General features: G+C 39.0%; 2 protein-coding genes across 2 annotated transcripts; one reads left to right on the forward strand and one right to left on the reverse strand.

The window, feature by feature from the left end:
• Window positions 1-934: 934 nt before the first annotated feature.
• Window positions 935-14,619, reverse strand: LOC126376872 (flap endonuclease 1-like). The gene is made up of 9 exons (XM_050024427.1): window positions 14,455-14,619; window positions 14,167-14,232; window positions 13,010-13,213; window positions 11,716-11,861; window positions 11,035-11,202; window positions 4,308-4,438; window positions 3,497-3,584; window positions 2,870-3,019; window positions 935-2,735 (listed from the first exon to the last, which is right to left on the reverse strand). Exons 1-9 carry the CDS (start codon window positions 14,534-14,536, stop codon window positions 2,631-2,633), a joined length of 1,140 nt encoding a protein of 379 aa, XP_049880384.1. The 5' UTR covers window positions 14,537-14,619; the 3' UTR covers window positions 935-2,630.
• Window positions 14,620-14,837: 218 nt separating this feature from the next.
• On the forward strand, window positions 14,838-18,094 carry LOC126376897 (plasminogen receptor (KT)-like). Its single transcript, XM_050024462.1, has 4 exons — window positions 14,838-15,067; window positions 15,148-15,278; window positions 15,585-15,694; window positions 15,795-18,094. Exons 1-4 carry the CDS (start codon window positions 14,987-14,989, stop codon window positions 15,926-15,928), a joined length of 456 nt encoding a protein of 151 aa, XP_049880419.1. The 5' UTR covers window positions 14,838-14,986; the 3' UTR covers window positions 15,929-18,094.
• Window positions 18,095-18,399: the final 305 nt, after the last annotated feature.

An 18,399-nucleotide genomic window follows, 5' to 3' on the forward strand; every position in this document is an offset into this window, starting at 1 on the left:
TATAATCAATCACTTTGTCACTATATTACGATTGTATATAGATAAATAGTAAAATCGATTTATCCATACGACACTTTTCGTAACTTTCAAGCTAGATATCTTGAAAACGTGACACTTTAGAGCATAGGTCCATTAAAGCTTTTTTGTTCAGACAAGTGTCCCCTATCGATTTGCACAGGTTTCATCGTGCGCCGCAGTTTTAAAAAATCCGCTAGGTGGCGCCACTGAGATATGCCAGAAAGGTTCATAGCCCTTTATTGTTGTATCTAAATGTTTAATCTGATATTTTAGTACATAAAATATTGAAAATACATTTATAATCAATATAAATGTAGTAAAATAGAATATCTTAAAATGTCTGCTTTTAAATGTTCGAAACTCTGTTGGTTTATAGATGATATATTTTTAATGTTGTATAGAGCAATAAATAAAACAAAATTCTGTAAAAAACACGGATTTTATTTATGATACTTATTATTAGAAATGAATTATCATAATAATTGTTACAATAAATGCAGAATGGTACGATTATTAACACAATTATACAGATCAGCTGAAGTCAACTCCCGTATATAATTTTTCGGAGCTTATTTCAAATCTAAGCCGTTAAGGAGTGGCGTCTTTGGGGCATCTAGCCGACCAGTTTAAGTCACGTTGGAAAGTATATATATAGCACAATAGAAGTTGTCATTTGCAAGATGAGACAGATATATATTTTCGCACGCGTAGAAATAAGGCATCTGGCCCCATGATCGCTTGGGTTTTCCCTACGTTTCCGTCAATCTCCACAGTGCCAGGCAGGCAGAGAGCATCCAAGACTCGCTGCATTCTTCGCGGCGTGCTTGGCGTTCAAGGAAGGTGAACGCGCATACAGCCGAAGTCATCGCATTTTGAGGAAAACGGCTACCGGCGCGGATAAGATATAAGTAAATAAGTAGGTGCGCGACGTTGCACACGATGTCATATAAATATTTATAAAATGCGATGACTTCGGCGCGTGGCGCTCTTGTGGCGTGTGTAATTCATGTACCCACTTTAGAACCCTGTCGCACTATCATATTTGACATTTAGTGGGAGTTACAGTTGATTTGTCAAAAAAGTTAATGTGACATGGTACCAAAGTGTATAGGTACAGCAAATCGGAGATCGAGAGAGTCGCTCACTGGGCCTCACCCGGTTAACTGAACCGCCAGTACCAACCTCAGCAGGACTCGGGCTCGAAAAGCAACTTGACATGACCGGAGTAAGGGAGCGCGCGCGTATGTTTGTCTCGCTCGCACGTACGCGTTAGGCAGCACGCGGTAAGAATAAAATTTATGGATAGTACTGGTGTGATGTGATCTAGGCAATCTTTCATAACCAATGCACTCTACCCATTTTTGGAGTTCTATCTCAGATTTTGGATATCTATAAAAAATTACCACCTTTCGTCTACTATCACAACTCACAACACTACACGTATGGTACACGGTGAAAGTTAGATCATACAGCTACAAAAATTGAGAGGATAAGTTACGGAATTACATGTTGTGGAGGAACTTTGAAACTGTTATATCGAACAAGATGGCGGCTGGCACTCTGGCAGGCGAAATAGGAAAGAAGTAAGGAGGGGCGGGGTGAATCTGGCATCTTCTATATGTGCAACCATAGACGTAATGCGAGAATCATATGTAGGAAGGTAACCGGCCATGAGTTAATGTATATTTAATATTAACTTGTCCCACATATGCTTGCAAGCAAACTGAGCGTGTAACATTCCTGTCACACCTAACAAACGACCTGATGACCTTGAAGAGCTGAACCGATTTCCACCAAACATAGCTAAGAACACTCTCGACTGATATACCTTTCAAACAAAAAAAACCGCACAAAAATCGGATCATCCGTTTAGGAGCTACAATGCCACAGACAGGCACATACACATTTACACAGACACGTCAAACTTATAACACCCCGTCGTTTTTGCGTCGGGGGTTAAAAATGTTTGAGACGGCCTCCGTGGTCCAGTGGTTGAGCGTTGTGCTCACGATCTGGAGGTCCTGGGTTCGATTCCCAGTGGGGACATATCACAAAAATTACTTTGTGGTCCCTAGTTTGGTTAGGACATTACAGGCTGATCACCTGATTGTCCGAAAGTAAGACGATCCGTGCTTCGGAAGGCACGTTAAGCCGTTGGTCCCGGTTACTACTTACTGTGTAAGTACGTAGTCGTTATAAATGAGTCATGTCAGGGGCCTTTGGCGGCTCAATAGTAACCCTGACACCAGGGTTGATGAGGTTGGTAATTCGCCTCACAACCCACACGATAGAAGAAGAAGAATGTTTGAGAGAGATAGCGCTCTACTTGTTTCGGTGAACGGAGTATAGCTTGGCATTCTCGGCACTCGATACTCATTGGTGCGGGGCGGAGTGTCTGTTCAATACGTATTATTATTTACCCAATTGGCACGACCACTATACCGCGATACGGCTCACTTCTTATAACGTTGCTCTAACATAAACCTCGGTGAGGTGTGGATACTTAGTTCATCTTACGATGGATGTACCCCTGACTATCCCAAGGGGTACACCCCTTTTGTTATGTTATTATTACTTATTCTATGATCTTAGGTACTTAAATACTTAATAGACTATTTGGGTTTCCTTCCTCGGCCGGCGCCTGTTTTAGCTTTTTTATTGTTTGCTTTGTTTTTATCTTCCTCAGCCTTGCGTTTCGGGTTCGGTGTTGTTTTTACCTGTGTAGTATATATCAATTACAATAATGTATCGATAGAATTGATCTAAATGGGGTATCGATAGCCTTTCGATAATATTTTTCTTTTTTTCAAACTATCGATAATGGCCCATCGATAAGCAACACTAGACTTACAGTAAAGAATCCATCGAGGCGGCCCTGGGTGGTCCCAGTCCTTGCCTTCATGAGTTTCTTGGCGCCATTCCTGACCCGCTCCTCGTTGAACTGTTTGTCTCCACACAAGAACTTCACCAGCCCTTCTTCGTCCGGGTCTGTCCACTTTAACTGCAACAGAAGTAAATTATACATACATATACAAGCGGCGGCGTTCGATTCCCGATGGGGATATGGTCGAAATCACTTTGTGTCGTTTGTCCTTTCTTTGGTAAGGACTTTTCAGGCTTGGCTTGAATCACCTTATTGTCTGAAAAAGTAAGATGATTCCGTGGTTCGGAGGTGACGTTAAGCTGTTGGTCCCGGCTATTAGCCGTAAAAACACCTCCACCAACCCGCAGTGGAGCAGCGTAGTGGATTATGCTCCATACCCCCTCAAGAATTTTGTGATATGTCCCCACCCCGGGAATTGAACCCGGGACCTCCGGATCGTGAGCTTTTCACTCAATCACTGGGCTGGGAGGCCTGGACTGCAGCTGTAGTGCGGACGTAGCCTAAGGCCTGTCTAGAAACACGAGATGTTTTTTTTTTGTACATTTATGATCAATAGTGTTTATAAGTGTATCTATCAAGGTAGTAAAGAGTCACCTCAATATCCTTAGCATCAGCAACTTCAGGCTGGAGGAACAGTCTCCGCGCCTGCGCGTAGTCCCAGTCTTCGGGCGGCGGGTACTTGCTGTCGAGGATAAAATAAATCATTTTATTTTTTCGTTCTTTTTTTAATTTTTTCGTAAAGAATATAATTTAAAGTAATTTATATACTTCTTCTAATCCTTTTATCTCTTGCTGGGCACAGGCCTCCTCTCAATCAACCTGAGGGTGTATGGAGCATACTCCACTACGCTGCTCCACTGCAGGTTGGTGGAGCTCTGTTCTAATAGCCGGAACCAACAGCTTAACGTGCCCTCCGAAGCACGGAACCACCTTACTTTTTCGGACAATCAGGTGATTCAAGCCTGCAATGCCCTTACCAAACAAATGACAGTCTAACAAAGTGATTTCAACAATACCCGCATCGGGAATTGAACCCGGACCTCCAGATCGTGAGCCCAACGCTATAATCACAAGTCCACGGAGGCTGTTTATACTTACATATAGATTAGATACTACACTGCTTATATTTTTTAATTTCCCTTGATAATCATCGAATTTCAGAAAAAAAAAGACATTAAGGTTGAGCGGTGGGCACGGATCGTCACGCATTGGGTGCCTCACGACGGGTACAGGCGTCGTGGTTAGACCTCGGAAGAGATGGCGTGACGACTTGGACGCTTGCCTGGCCGGAGTACGCACGGGACCGCGAAAAATGGAAAGAGGGAGGCCTTTGCCCAGCAGTGGGATCTTGTATGCTAGATTAGATTAGGCTGTCTATGTTATGTTTATAGTATCTACAGGTGACCTGGTGTCTATGTTCTTGAGGATTTCATCGAGGGAGCGGTGCTGGCGGATCAGCTCTATGGCGCGCTTGGGGCCGATGCCGCGGATGGAGCCGCAGTAGTCGCAGCCCAGCAGGATGCAGAGGTCAATGAACTGTGGAGGATATTTTAAAAACATCAGTATGTGTTTGTGTTGTTGCTTTGTGTGTGTGTTGTTGCTGTGTGTGTGTGTTGTTGCTGTGTGTGTGTTGTTGCTGTGTGTGTGTGTGTTGTTGCTGTGTGTGTGCGTTGTTGCTGTGTGTGTGTGTGTTGTTGTTGCTGTGTGTGTTTTCCACAAATAAATGATGATTGATTGTGGGGTTAAATAGGCCACATCAAAGCAATTCATCTAAAGAATCAATATTCTTATCTGACATTTGTTAGCATTGCGCAAATGTCAAATTGCAATATTGCTTTTTAAATGATTTTTTAACCACATTTGGTTACATTTCGTTTCTGTAATAGACCAAAAACACCTACAAAAACATAAATTTTATAATTATGACAACTAATGGTTCATAATTTCACCAATGTTGACAAATAATTCGCACTTTTGCTCTTCGTTTGTATGTACACTAAACTGTAATATTATGAAGAATTTTATGAAATAACTTTTTATTTTTACTAAATTCTTCTTTGCGAGTCGATGGCGATCGATATTAAATTTTTGCTGACCGATAATTGGCTACGCTTACGGCATTGTCAGTGGCTTTGTGAAGGTCTTTAATAGTGCAGGTGTTAGGGCACTTAGGACAGCACAAAAGGTGAGCCATAGTTTGTGGTGATACTCCATTCATCGCAACCATCGACCAGGTATCCCCACCTGCAGAGATTATCCTTTACTAAATAAAGCATAAGATATTAAAAAAAAAACTTTTGCCAAAAAACTGTACCATTTTTATTGTAAATAAATGCATTATGCTTATTGAACGAAAAAATCAAGCATCTCAATCAATCAATCAATAATACTTTATTGCACAACGACATATACAAAGGACATGAACATACGAATAAAAACATAAGTACAATAGGCGGCCTTATTGCTAAATAGCAATTTCTGCCAGGCAACCTTAGGGTGAAATAAGTTAATGCATTGGAGCACGGGCTGGTGCAATAAACATATAATGACACGAACATTAATAAAATGAAAAAAAGAAAAAAAAATATAAGAAAATAGTAATAATAAAATAATAAATAATATATATATATATATATATTATTTATTATTTTATTATTATATATATATATTATTTATTATTTTATTATTACTATTTTCTTATATTTTTTTTTCTTTTTTTCATTTTATTAATGTTCGTGTCATTATATGTTTATTGCACCAGCCCGTGCTCCAATGATATATACAGGGTGTAACGGAACGGGGGTATCAACCCGAAGTGTGCCTACTCTGTCACTATCTACAAATCACATGCGAGAGTATTGGCCGCCTAAATTCATATTTGCATTAGTTATGAGCAATTGAATTCCAGGTCTTCATGTAATAAATTCAAATTTGCACAACACTACGTAGCAATCAGCTGTTCAAGGTATTTAACTTTTGAGTGAACAGCTACCACCTCTTTTATTTATGCCTGCCCTAGTAAAGGGTAAACGTGCCAGTGATGGCCATATTAATCAATATTTTTTAAATTGTTTTGTTTCATCCTTGTGAGGCCAAGATTTCCAGACACAATAGTTAAAAAAACAATGGGCATTGGTCCCGGTTACTGCTTACTGATGTAATAAGTAGTCGTTACATGAGCCATGTCAGGGGCATTTGGCGGCTCAATAATAACCCTCGCACCAGGATTGACGAGGTTGGTTATCCACCTCACAACCAATAGGATAGAACAAGATGTGAACATACATAAATCACGGCTTTATCCCTAATGGACCAGACAGAGCTACAAGTAATTACACATATCTAATATCACACTTACTGCGCTACTGAGATGGGCAGAGTCACTTTGTTGTACAAGTTTTGTCCAAAAATGTAGTCGATTACCTACATTAATAGTTGATAAAGAAATGTACTTTACAATGCATCTCGTCTCCTTGTGTAGTATGCTTTATTTTATGATTACGTAATATCAGGCTCCCTTAACACCGTCATCCAGGTCAAATGGGCATCACACTAGCGGCGAATGCGTTCATGGCTAGCTAGGTACGGGACAGTTTCATTAGAATACTTTCAGAGTTTTGCAGGCCCTAAACAACTACTACTACTCATACACAGTTACCACCAATCACTGACTAAGGTGTGCAAATACTAACACCTCACTTTACAATGGATCAAAGGACACAGTGATTCAAGAGGTAACGACGCGGCGGACGAGTTGGCCAGAAGGGGAACGGGAGGTAACAGCCATCGGTCCGGAACCGATATTGCCGATCTCATTCGGACAGGTCCGCTCGCTGCTACGAACGAGAGCAGCCAACAAACACACCTTTTTTTGACGTGACTTATCGAAGTTTTGCCGCAAATGACATTAACTACTTGGCCGGACAAATGGGGAGCGCTGAAGGCTCTCACCCGGTACAACGTTTAAGACAACAGGCCTGAGGGTGCCCAGTTGGGCGCGAACCTCGGCTCAGGGCGTCGTCTGAGAGGAAAAATATTTGAAAGAATTAAACGACCCTAGTAAGTCGATAGCGATAAGCGCTGATTGAGGGAAGTCGTCGACCACGCCGGCGGTGTCGGTATCGGGGTCCTGAAATGTTTGTTGTCGCGAGCTGATTGGCTGATTCTATGGCTAGAGTAATCGGGTCGTCGGGATCGTATTACATACTTCGGACGCCGATGCTATTCAGTACCGTTCCTAAGCGGGATGTATTCGGAAGCCGCAACTACCAGGGGATTTGGTTGGTGCGGAGCAGAATCAAAAAAACTAATTTGAGCCATTGGGCAATGGTTGGCAGACTTAGGTCAATGTGCAGATTTTCATTGCGATGGAACCACGAACGATTTTGTATTTCCTGTAGACGGTGGATTTGAGAGAGACTCGCGTGAGCGAAAACTACCCCTGCATAGGTCATGATCGGACGGATGCAAGTCGTGTAGATTCCAAAGGGATAATTTACTACGCTTGTTAAGGAGACAATGAACACGGCCCATTACAAACGTGGCGCGATCGCGCACACGTTTGATATGGGCCTTGAAAGTAAGACGTCTATCTAAGACTACGCCGAGATATTTGACTTGCTCCTCCCAAGGGATCGGCTTGCCAGACATCTTGATGACTTAAGTTGACAGCGTGACCGTGACGTATTATAATAGCCCTTTGAAAAGTACACCGCTGCACTTTTCTCCGGGTTTACCTTGATTCTCCATTTGCGAAACTACTTGCCCAAGGCATTGGCGCGTTGGAGAATTCCGGTCATCATAACTCGACCACGGCACGAAGAATAGATGGCTGTATCATCCGCAAATAAAGCTAGTTCGGTATTAGGGTATTTGGGAATGAACAAACACACCAGACTATGAACCACCGTAAATAAATGCAGGCAGGCTAAGATGGCACTACCCAACATCAATAGTTGTCTCTCCAAAAGAATTCTAAATGTGAAGAGGTCTCCACTAATACAGGTAACAGCTGCAGGTAGCAGGTGTAGCTGTGTGGTCACGGTGATATCAACAAACATCTGTTTACACTAGGTGTCACCGACAAGCCCCTGTGCAGAACCTGCATGGACGAGACAGCGGCCCATGTGCTACTGGAGTGTGAAGGAGCCGCCAACTACCGGGTCCGGCACCTTGGCCAGACGGGGTGCCTCCCTGAGGCGACCGGCAACGTCAGAGGCTTCTTAGAATTCCTTGGGGATTTACAACATAGTAAAAGCAAAATAAATTTCTCAAGTACCGTTGTGACTGCCTACCCCTTAGTGATACGGGCGTGATATTATGTTAGTATGTTCTGATTACTTATGGCTCTGCCCACCCCATTAGGGATACGAGCAGCTGCAAGTGATTGTGTATCTTATTAACGAGACATTAATGTTACGTTTACAACATAGTAAAGACAAAATCAATTTCTCAAGTAAAGTACCTACCTAACATAACTTTACTTTTACTATGACATGGTAAAAGTAATCTTAAAATAAGTACTTTCGTACAATACAATAATACTTTATTGCGTACAAGGAATTAAAAACACATAACAGTATTTTTTTAAATCTTTCTATCGTGTGGGTTGTGAGGTGGATTACCAACCTCATCAACCCTGGTGTCAGGGTAACTATTGAGCCGCCAGAGGCCCCTGACATGACTCATGTAATAACTACTTTCTTACATGAGTAAGTAGTCACCGGGACCAACCGTGCCTTCCGAAGCACGGAATTGCAAATTGCATTGGGACAGTTAATGGGATTTATACCCTGTACCAGGATGCCAGGGCTCGCGAATAGAAAAAGGCACGCTAGTGTTTCAAACTATCGATAGTTCAGTATCGATTATCGATCATAATCATTTTCAACTACGATTTTGATTGGTAGAAATAAAAAAATAGCTTTTCAAAAAATCTAAATCCATGGACTTTTGAGTTATTGAAATTCAGTTTAGACAATCAGCCCACTCAAAATAACCATACTATCGGAGTGTAGCAATACTACTGACTGAGGGCAAAATTATCGATAGTTTGTTATTAATCCGCAACGATACTATCGATTGTATTGCACTTAGGTAATAAAATCGAAAATGTTCCCACTTTCCGAGTTATCAATAGTCTTGCTATCGATCGACTCTCGGTCGGGATAGATTATCGATAGACATTTTTTGATCGGCAAGCCCTAGTGCACCCGAAATTCAAAATGGCGGTGCTGTTAAGGGGAAGTTATCATGATAAAAAATATTTTTTTTTTTTGTATTTTTTTTCCTTCCTAAATTGTAGTCGTGTATTATCCAACAGTGAACAATAACATCACGCCTTTTTCCCATTGGAGTAGGCAGATACTGCGGAATTTCACTTACCACTACACGCTCGTATCGCTACATGCCCGTACCAAACATACATACATAATATCACGCCTTTATCTCTTATGGGGCAGACAGAGCCACAAGTAATCATAACATAGGTACATAAATAATTATCATGCTCGTACCGCTAATGGGATGTTCTTGTGACTCTGCCCACCCCATTAGGGATACGGGCAGAGTGATAGTATGTCTTATTATTGACAGATTAATTTCGCCTTCTGCTATTGCGCGGGATATTTGCGAAGAAACGTGGCAATTCTGTGTTAGTGCCAGAGTGTGAGCGCGGGTGATCCTTATTAGATAAACGACTTTTTTACTTTTCTAGGTTCAAAGTAAAATACGTACCTACTTTCATAAAATACAATACATTCATTCATTCATTCAAACAATACCATAAAAATATTTTATTGCGCACAAAGAAATAACACACCCTTAAGTACCAGGATACTAGCATTCCAAAAGAGATAGAAACATGCACACGAAAGTAAACTGTCAAATTATTTGTCAGTGCTTGTTTACTATCTGTGGAGTGAAGTTCGAAATTTGGATTTGTTGTGATAACTGTGATCAGTGATAGTTCGAGGTGTCTTTGAGTAATGTAGGTTATTATGAAATGATGATGTGTGTGGGTGCCGGCGATGGCAACTTAAGTGAAGCACGGAACTTGTATCAGCGATTCATAGAAGGTAGACCAGCTGATGAAGCCAGGCAACTGCCTTCACTGCATTGCTTCAGGAATATGGTCAATCGCCTACTGCATTTAACGGGCTCTTTCCACGCGTCATCCGAGACTGGCCGCTCGGCGACCCGTGATCCGGAGTTTGAAGAAGCCGTACTAGCCGTGCAGCCAACCCAAGGACTACCACGCGAACCTTACCACATGCAACGTACGCCCGAGCTAATTCCTGCTGATTATTTACCTCGTGTGGCATTCTGAGAATGGTACCGAGTTCAAGTGGAAAGCTCACCAGACTTTGCTTCGAAAGTGTTGTGGACAGATGAAGCGGCAGGTCTGTGCATCGAACGGGGATGACGACATTTCGAACCTTTCTTGTAAAACGTAAGTCTAATTATTAATTACCTACCTACTTACCCACACTTTCACACTTTTTTTCCTATTTACTATTAAATTAAATACCTTACCTAAACAAGTAGGTAATTTTAACTTATTTTACACGTCATAAAATAATGTGAGAATAGTTGTCAAAGCAAAATGACTCCAATTATTAGATGCTTTAGTGTCATTCTTGTTTGTTACAGTCGCCGACGTGCCGCCGACTCGGATTGTTCCAATCGGCCGCCGACTCCTTTTGACGTTGCCGCCAAAGCCGCCGCCCGCTCGAATTTCGTACCTATCGAGGCCGTGCGAGCGCCGCGAGTACCAGGCGACCAGGACGCGCTAGGAGATTTGTGTAGTGCCAATATTTGAGTGGATTAAGAACAGTGACCTCAATAGTGCTGTGCCGTGTTTTTTACATGCTGGCAATATTAAAATATTTTTTTAACTGAAATTGAAAAAAATATCAAAAGTGTTTTTTTTTAATTGAAATTTTGCAGATAAGATCTACATAAGGTATAGTTTTGTCCCCTTTCGGCTTGATACCCCCCTTCCGTTACACCCTGTATATATATATATATATATATATATTTACATACACACCCATACATATAAATAGCCTATACAATATAATAATACATATAAGGAGAATAAGAATTAAAAAAAAAAAAATCTCCTAAGTCACCTCGTCCTGTAGCAGCCCCAGCCCGTCGAGCACCTGGTCGAGGTGGAACTCCTGCACGGGCATCTTGCGCGCCTCCGAGAACGTGAGGTGCCGCAGCAGCACCTTGGAGCCGAACGTCAGCGCGTCCATATCCTCCGTCGCCGTACCATACACCTTGCCTGCTTTTACCTACACATAACATAACATGATCACTCAGTTTTAAAAGCCTGATCACCTGATTGTCAACGACATCTGTGGTCTAGTGGTTGAGCGTTGGGCTCAAAATCCGGAGGTCCGGGGTTCGATTCCCGGTGGGGACATATCACAAAAAAACAAAAATACTATGTGGTCCCTAGTTTGGTTAGGACATTACGGGTTGATCACCTGATTGTCTGAAAGTAAGATGACCCGTGTTTCGGCCGCTGGTTGCCGTTGGTTCCGGTTACTACTTACTGATGTAAGTAGTCGTTACATGAGCCATGTCAGGGCCCTTTGGCAGCTCAATAGGTTGATAAATGGCTGGTGCTGGTTTAATATTGATTTATTTTTTAGGGTTTTATGGTCTCCAATATGCTGAATTATGGTAGTAAAGTGTGTGTGTGTGCAATGTGTGCGTGTGTAAGTGTGTGTGTGTGTGTGTAAAGTGTGGGTAGATGGTTATCCACATCACAATCCACACGACAGAAGAGTCCAAAAACTTACAAGTTCCGCGCATTGCGCTTCGGCCTCGCAGGGCGCCTCCACGACGGGCACGCCCATCAGCCGGAGCAGCTCGCGGGCTTCCTCACCATGCTGCTTCGTCACCTTCACCAGACGCCGGTTGAACTTGTCTATAGACGCTTGGTCGCCTGTGAACATGGATTTATAGTAAAATTGGGTAGTTTCCTTGATCAAAACAGATGTAAAGGTGACAAAAAACGTTTTATGAATTTTAATAAAGAAAAATTACGTTTCGACAAGTTTTTCTACGACATTCAAATCAAATCAAATATACTTTATTGCACACAACATACAAAACAAATTAACACAGATGATGATAGATACAGTACAATCTCGTTTCTCGTTTTCGTGTTTTGTCGTTAAGTAAAAAGTAACTGATTTGACTAGATGGAAATTACCCTATTACATAGCTCTGACTCTGACCTCTGCCTACCCCCTTCGGGTATACAGGCGTGATGCTGTGTTATGGTATCATCGCCTTATAGGGAAAATCACACAACCACATTCAGATGTGTTTTTTTAAAACAAAACTTCAAAAAACAAGTATATTTTAATCCAGTAAAATAATTGTGCTCTAAATTTTTACCAGGAATAATAAAAAAAACAATTTTTAAAGAAATCAAAGTTTTGTTTCAAACATTTAAAAAAGAGCGCCATGCAAAGAGCAATCAGAATTCACATCAAATACACAACAATTTTTTTATGCAATCAGCATCCTTTTTTACTACGAGCATATTTGGTATGAGCAAATACACAAGCTAATGTTTTATTTATAATTTATTTTAACATGTATTCACATAAACCTCGGTACGAATACACAAAAAAAATCAACAACAAGTATAAAAAACAACTGTCATGATCACTCATATTTTAAAAGAAGTTGAATTATCTAACATGAATATTAACTAGATTAAAGTTAAAAGTTGCGAAACGATGGAATTTATATGGACTATTAATTTACCTGCACTGTTATCGTTCAAGCAAATGCGCATATAATTTAAAAGTATTTAATGATTTAAAATATTATTAAATAGAATTAATATAAATTATTTATAATTGTAAATGTTAAACAACTAATTAATTAATTTAAAAAGTAAGTAAACAAAAAAGGCGGGAACGGAAGTGAGAATTACGCGGCGAGAAAAACAAATGAAGAACGGGGTTGAATTGGTTCCCCGACTTTTCTAGGAGACGTTGGTTGTGGAAAGAATTACGATGGAAATTAATAAATAGTCGATAAAGTCACCCATTACAGTGTTTTCTTGAAACAACATACCAGCTTCTGTAGCCTTTTGTAGTTCCTTCTCGGCCTCCTCTCTTCTCTCGGCTCTCTTGTTTAGCTGATGTGATTTCAGGTCTGGAGGTTTCCCGTCAAACACGTATACCGGCTTGATACCCGCTTCCACCAGCCGGATGGTCCGGTAAAATGTGCCCATGAGGTGAGATGTTGTTTCTCCATCTACTGACGTTAGCTGGTGACCTGGTATAAGGGTTTTTTATTATGGTTAATATACAGTCATTAGCATTCTTTAAGTAGTTTCTATGTTCATTATAAACCAATTAAGCTGTTGGTCCCAGTTACTACTTACAGATGTAAATAAGTAGTTGTTACATGAGCCATGTCAGCCCTAACCCTGACACCAGGGCTGATGGGGTTGGTAATCCACCTCACAGCCCACATGATAGAAGAAGAGAAGATAAACCAAAAATAAATTATGAATTTCTGATTACTGAATAAAGACAGATCTTAAGGTAACAAAAACATTTACTTTTTTCTATTTAACTTATTTAAGAAATTTAATAAAGAAAAATTTTATAATTGCAACATTTTGTCACATTTTTCTATGACATCATAGGTTGATTTTTCATACAAATTCCATAGTATTTTTGTTTTTTGATGTTTAGTAAAAAGTAGCAGATTTGACTAGTTGGAAACTAGCCTAACATAACATAACATAACAAATACTTTATTGCACAAACAGGAAAAAACAAAATACAAAACAAAAGAGAAATAGAATTAGTACAATAGGCGGCCTTATTGCTAAGTAGCAATCTCTTCCAGGCAACCTTTAAGTATAGGAGATATTGAATATTAGGTAATATAGCGGGATAGTGCAGCATGCGAATACTTGTGCATATAAAAAAAAAAAAAAAATACACTTTTGACTACATAAACTACATAATAATAATACACATAATTATAATTGTTATAATAAATAAATATCACTACTTAAACTACTACATATACTATGGAAGAAAAGGAGTAGATAGATTATGAAGATGAAGAGGAAATAGAGGTAAGGAAATGCGCCTTGACTTGCCGTTTAAAGGACTCCAATGACGAAGCTCTCCTAATGCTCCTAGCCTATTATTCTTTATACCATGAATGTGGTCTGCTTTTTTATGGAAAGATTAGTTAAGATGAGGACTTACCTTCACTTCTTACAGCTATCAAGAACTGGTACAAGCTCATAGATGCATCAATTGCTATTTTCCGCCCTGCAACATGGAGAAATGATGCAAAATAATGTCAATAAAGACATTCGTAAACAACATAAATAGGCGTCGGTGTCTCACTAATTAGCACTGGTCTACCATTGGGAGTGGGTTTATGGAGTATACTCCACCGCGTTGCTCCACTACGGGTTAGCGTAAGCTACAAAGAAAATATATTAATCTTGTTGGTTAAGGTTATAACATTTCCGTACGATTTTCACTCACCGAAATAGTTCTTAATCTCTAATTCTTTTACAGCTTGCGGAGCTATATCCGCAATTAACTTCGCTAAACCTAGAATACCCATTCCGGCTTACTAATTATATTTTTCACTACAAAATTTTGCGTATACACCGGTTCAAGGAAGCAAGACAGTATATTGGCGGGAATTTTGACGTTTACAGTGTTGTGACAATTGTAAATTAATGATAATGCTTTAAATCGATATTTTGAATGAACGAAAAGCATTACAAAAGCAAAACTCGTGGTGTTCTATTTAAAAAAAACACCACAATTTATAGTTTTTATGAATGTTCTTTATTTTTTTATTATCTTCAAAATATAATCACAGCTAGCATAGCAAACAGTTGTGCAATATTAAAACGGATTGGAGTGAAAATAGTTTATTGACAGTTCACAGGGGTCGCATAATAGTCACGTAGTCAGCTGTTTACGCACGTAATCATTACGACGAATGTGAAAGGGCGTTGTTAATTGTATTAATTGAAGAGTGAATTAAAACAAAACTTTTAACAGGATGGGGAATTACTTTACGGTGAATATGGAAGAAAACTTCAAAAAGAACCAAGAGTTTATACAAACCATAAATAAAATAAAGGTAAACAAAGACTTTATAAGTGAAGAAAGTTTTTTTTTAACAATTATATGAAATATTGTAATTCACTGTTTTTTTTGTAGATGGAAAGACAAATTCAACTTCAGTATCAAATGCAAGAGCGGCAAGTGGCGATGCAGATTGCTAAAAATAGAGATACGTGCTTGTGGCTTACTGCATTTTACATTGCCAGTGCTACTGGATTGTTTACAGGGTAATATTTTGAACTAAAATAGTTTTTGATAAAGCGTTTGGTTAACAATAATTTAATTAAATGTGCATTTCTTAATTTAAAAAAAAAATAAAAAACTACTTTTTTTGATTTAATAAATATTCACATAACTTACCCTTACCTAGAGACTTAATTTTCCAAAATATTTTTTACTTCATTATAAGACTATGATTTTTTTTTAGAAGTTGACTTAAGACTTTTTACTAGAAGTTGAGAATAGAGTCACTTTTGATAATTTTATGATTTTGCCTTTTTTAAAGAATGTTATTATAATTTATATAAAATTAGTTTCAGGAGGACCAAACGACAATACCTGCTTATGCCATTAATACCGTTAACATTCGTAACTCTGTACTACTGGGATCTTGCATATGGAAATAAAATACACAGAATTAGAAGTAAGTATCAAAGTTCAATTGATAACGCTAATTTACTTTAGGTTGATGACCTGATGCTTAACTACAGAATGATAACATATTTATATGTTTTTCTTTTCAGTGGAAGCTGAACACATTATGACACATGAAGCTGACAGCTTGGAGTGGCCTTGTGGTTTGCCAACCCCATCGTCTATTGACCTCGGTCGTCTCGAAGTGGAAGAGAAGAAAAAGATCCATCCACCATTGCTTTAAAGCTGGTTTACAGAATGTTCAGGAGTGTGCCTTCACGCGTCTGCTTCGTAGATTAGAGGGCTGGTAAAAACTGTTGTCATATATTGGAATTTACTAATTTGTTGATATTTATCTTTAAATAACGAAGAGAATTGCGGTTTTATGCACTTAAAACATGGTGGGTTATTATTCGTATACTCAACTACATATCTTCTATGGCAGAAAGGGATAACTTTAGGTGTCTCTCAAATAAGGTTTCGGTATTGGTTTATCTTAGTATACATTTCCAATATATGAAGGCAGGATTAAAAGATAGTAAAAGCTAGATTTGTAGAGTTGCGCACGCTTGACTTTGTGCACTCAATTAACGTGAGTGGGTTTGAAACTTAACTTTAAAATCGTTCAAACGTCTTAAAATTTGATTCATTCCATTTTTGAAGAATCTCAAAATAATAGCATGTAGGTCTCTCTGGTATTGCATTATATTATACAGGTGTTTTTTAGAAATTGTATCTTCATTCTGTTAGCTATACAATATTTCATAATAATAAAAAATGTCGTTAAGTTGGAATAATATCATTCTGATTTAATACGCAATAAAATTTGCAAGTGTTTTCAGTACAAGTTAAAAATATTTCCAATTCAAATATTTCAGTTGGAACTATCAATTTCTAACAAATACTCTGCTGAATTTGAATGTGCTATTATGATAGGTAAGTACATACAATTACTATTTAAAAGTGCTTTTACCCGTTCCAATAGTACGTACATATTTAAAATTTTGTCAAGTGATTGTGATATTTTAAAAACCCATTTAGTGCTAAGGACGCATTGATAAATATTTTTTTATTGCCATTGTTATTATATTTTTATTATTATTTTGTAAGAGAATTATGCGTGGTCACAACGGAGGATTCAAAAAAAAGCAAACTTTATTTAATAAATTTAATTATAAAAGAATTACAATACAATAGACGTGATAATTGTCCGATATTAGGTACAAGAATGTCAGAACACGAGGAATGAAATTCGATGTGGCGATTGCTGTCGTCATGTGGCACGTTGACGTGACACGTTCCCGCGCGTCAGCAGTTTACTTGTGCATGTTGAAATTGAGGACGATGCTTATACAGCGATGTGCATACGTTAAGGGTGCGTAACACCTCCCCCCGTAGAACAGCGAGTATTGAAGACTTTCGTCGTAAATTGAGCTGGGGGATGATCCGAGCCAACCCTTGGGATGGCGTAAATTGGTTGCGGCTGCAGTTCGATTTCTTCAAAGTTTTCTTGCTTGCTTTTGTCTTGTTTCAGATGGTACTTGCGATATGCTAAGCAGCTAATGAGTGCGCATGCACTTATTATCACAACGTACATTGGTAAAGTAGTGTGATAAAGGCTGTAACCGTTGTCCCTGTAGGGTTTCACAAGTGGTTGCTGAGTTATTTTGGAGTTGACTTTATGTAATTGGTCCAGGTTGATTGATTTTAACTTGAATGATGGGGTTTGTTGCGTCCCCGTGGTTTCTTTAGGCAAGTCCATAATTTGCATTGCTTGACCTTTCAGACGATCCTTGGTATTTGAAATCACAAATTCTGTTGTCTCGACGTAACATCGATGAGGGATGATGACTTGTCCGCAGGATAGGTGCACATTTGTTGAGGTAGGGAAGTTGGCAGTATAATGTTTGTCGTCAAGTTTCTCGAATGCTGAATTTTCTAGTGAGACTGTGGTCGGTATGCATGTTACAGTTATTTGCTGGGTAGTGATGAGTTGGTGAATACAGTCCTGAGGTGTGCGGCGTCGCAGTTTCTTATCCTCTTCACACAGGTATCCCTTGCTTGTCCTCGGGCATTCCGCTTGTAGGTACTTGAAATCTTTCAGGTATATTGCAAGGAATGGAGAGCGGGGTATAAGGATTTCATGGTCTATATTGGGTACGATAGATAATTTATAAAGGTTATATACTTGAGATAGAATAATCGGGAATTTATATATTATAACAATCTCATCCTTTGAGTAATAAGAGCCTAATTTCATAATATCGTAATACTCTCTGATATCTAGATCGATTATACTTTGTTTGCCGTATAAGTTATGCAGCTTGTTAATCATAGACTTTATTTCTTTTATACCTATAACGGAATGGTGAGTGGTTGAAGTTTTAATAAAAGCTAATATGTTTTGTAATTTTGTTATTTCTGATGATATAGAATCTACATTATCACCTAAAATAACGAGTGCTTGTGCAAGATGTGCGTATTTTACCAGATCATTTTCTTTGGTTGCTATACTTTGACTAATTTTGTTCATTAATGTTTGAATTTGATTCTGATTGGCTACAACACTATCGATTATTTTTGAATACTGAGACGTCCAATTTTTAGTTAAACTAACATGGCTGTTGAATTCAGTTATTAACTCATTTTCTTTATTTTGTAACGATTTTATAGCTCTATCATAATGTAAGGCATCCGCGTAATCAAGATTGCCGG

Source organism: Pectinophora gossypiella, chromosome 21 (assembly GCF_024362695.1).
Source record: "Pectinophora gossypiella chromosome 21, ilPecGoss1.1, whole genome shotgun sequence".
Taxonomy (NCBI): domain Eukaryota; kingdom Metazoa; phylum Arthropoda; class Insecta; order Lepidoptera; family Gelechiidae; genus Pectinophora; species Pectinophora gossypiella.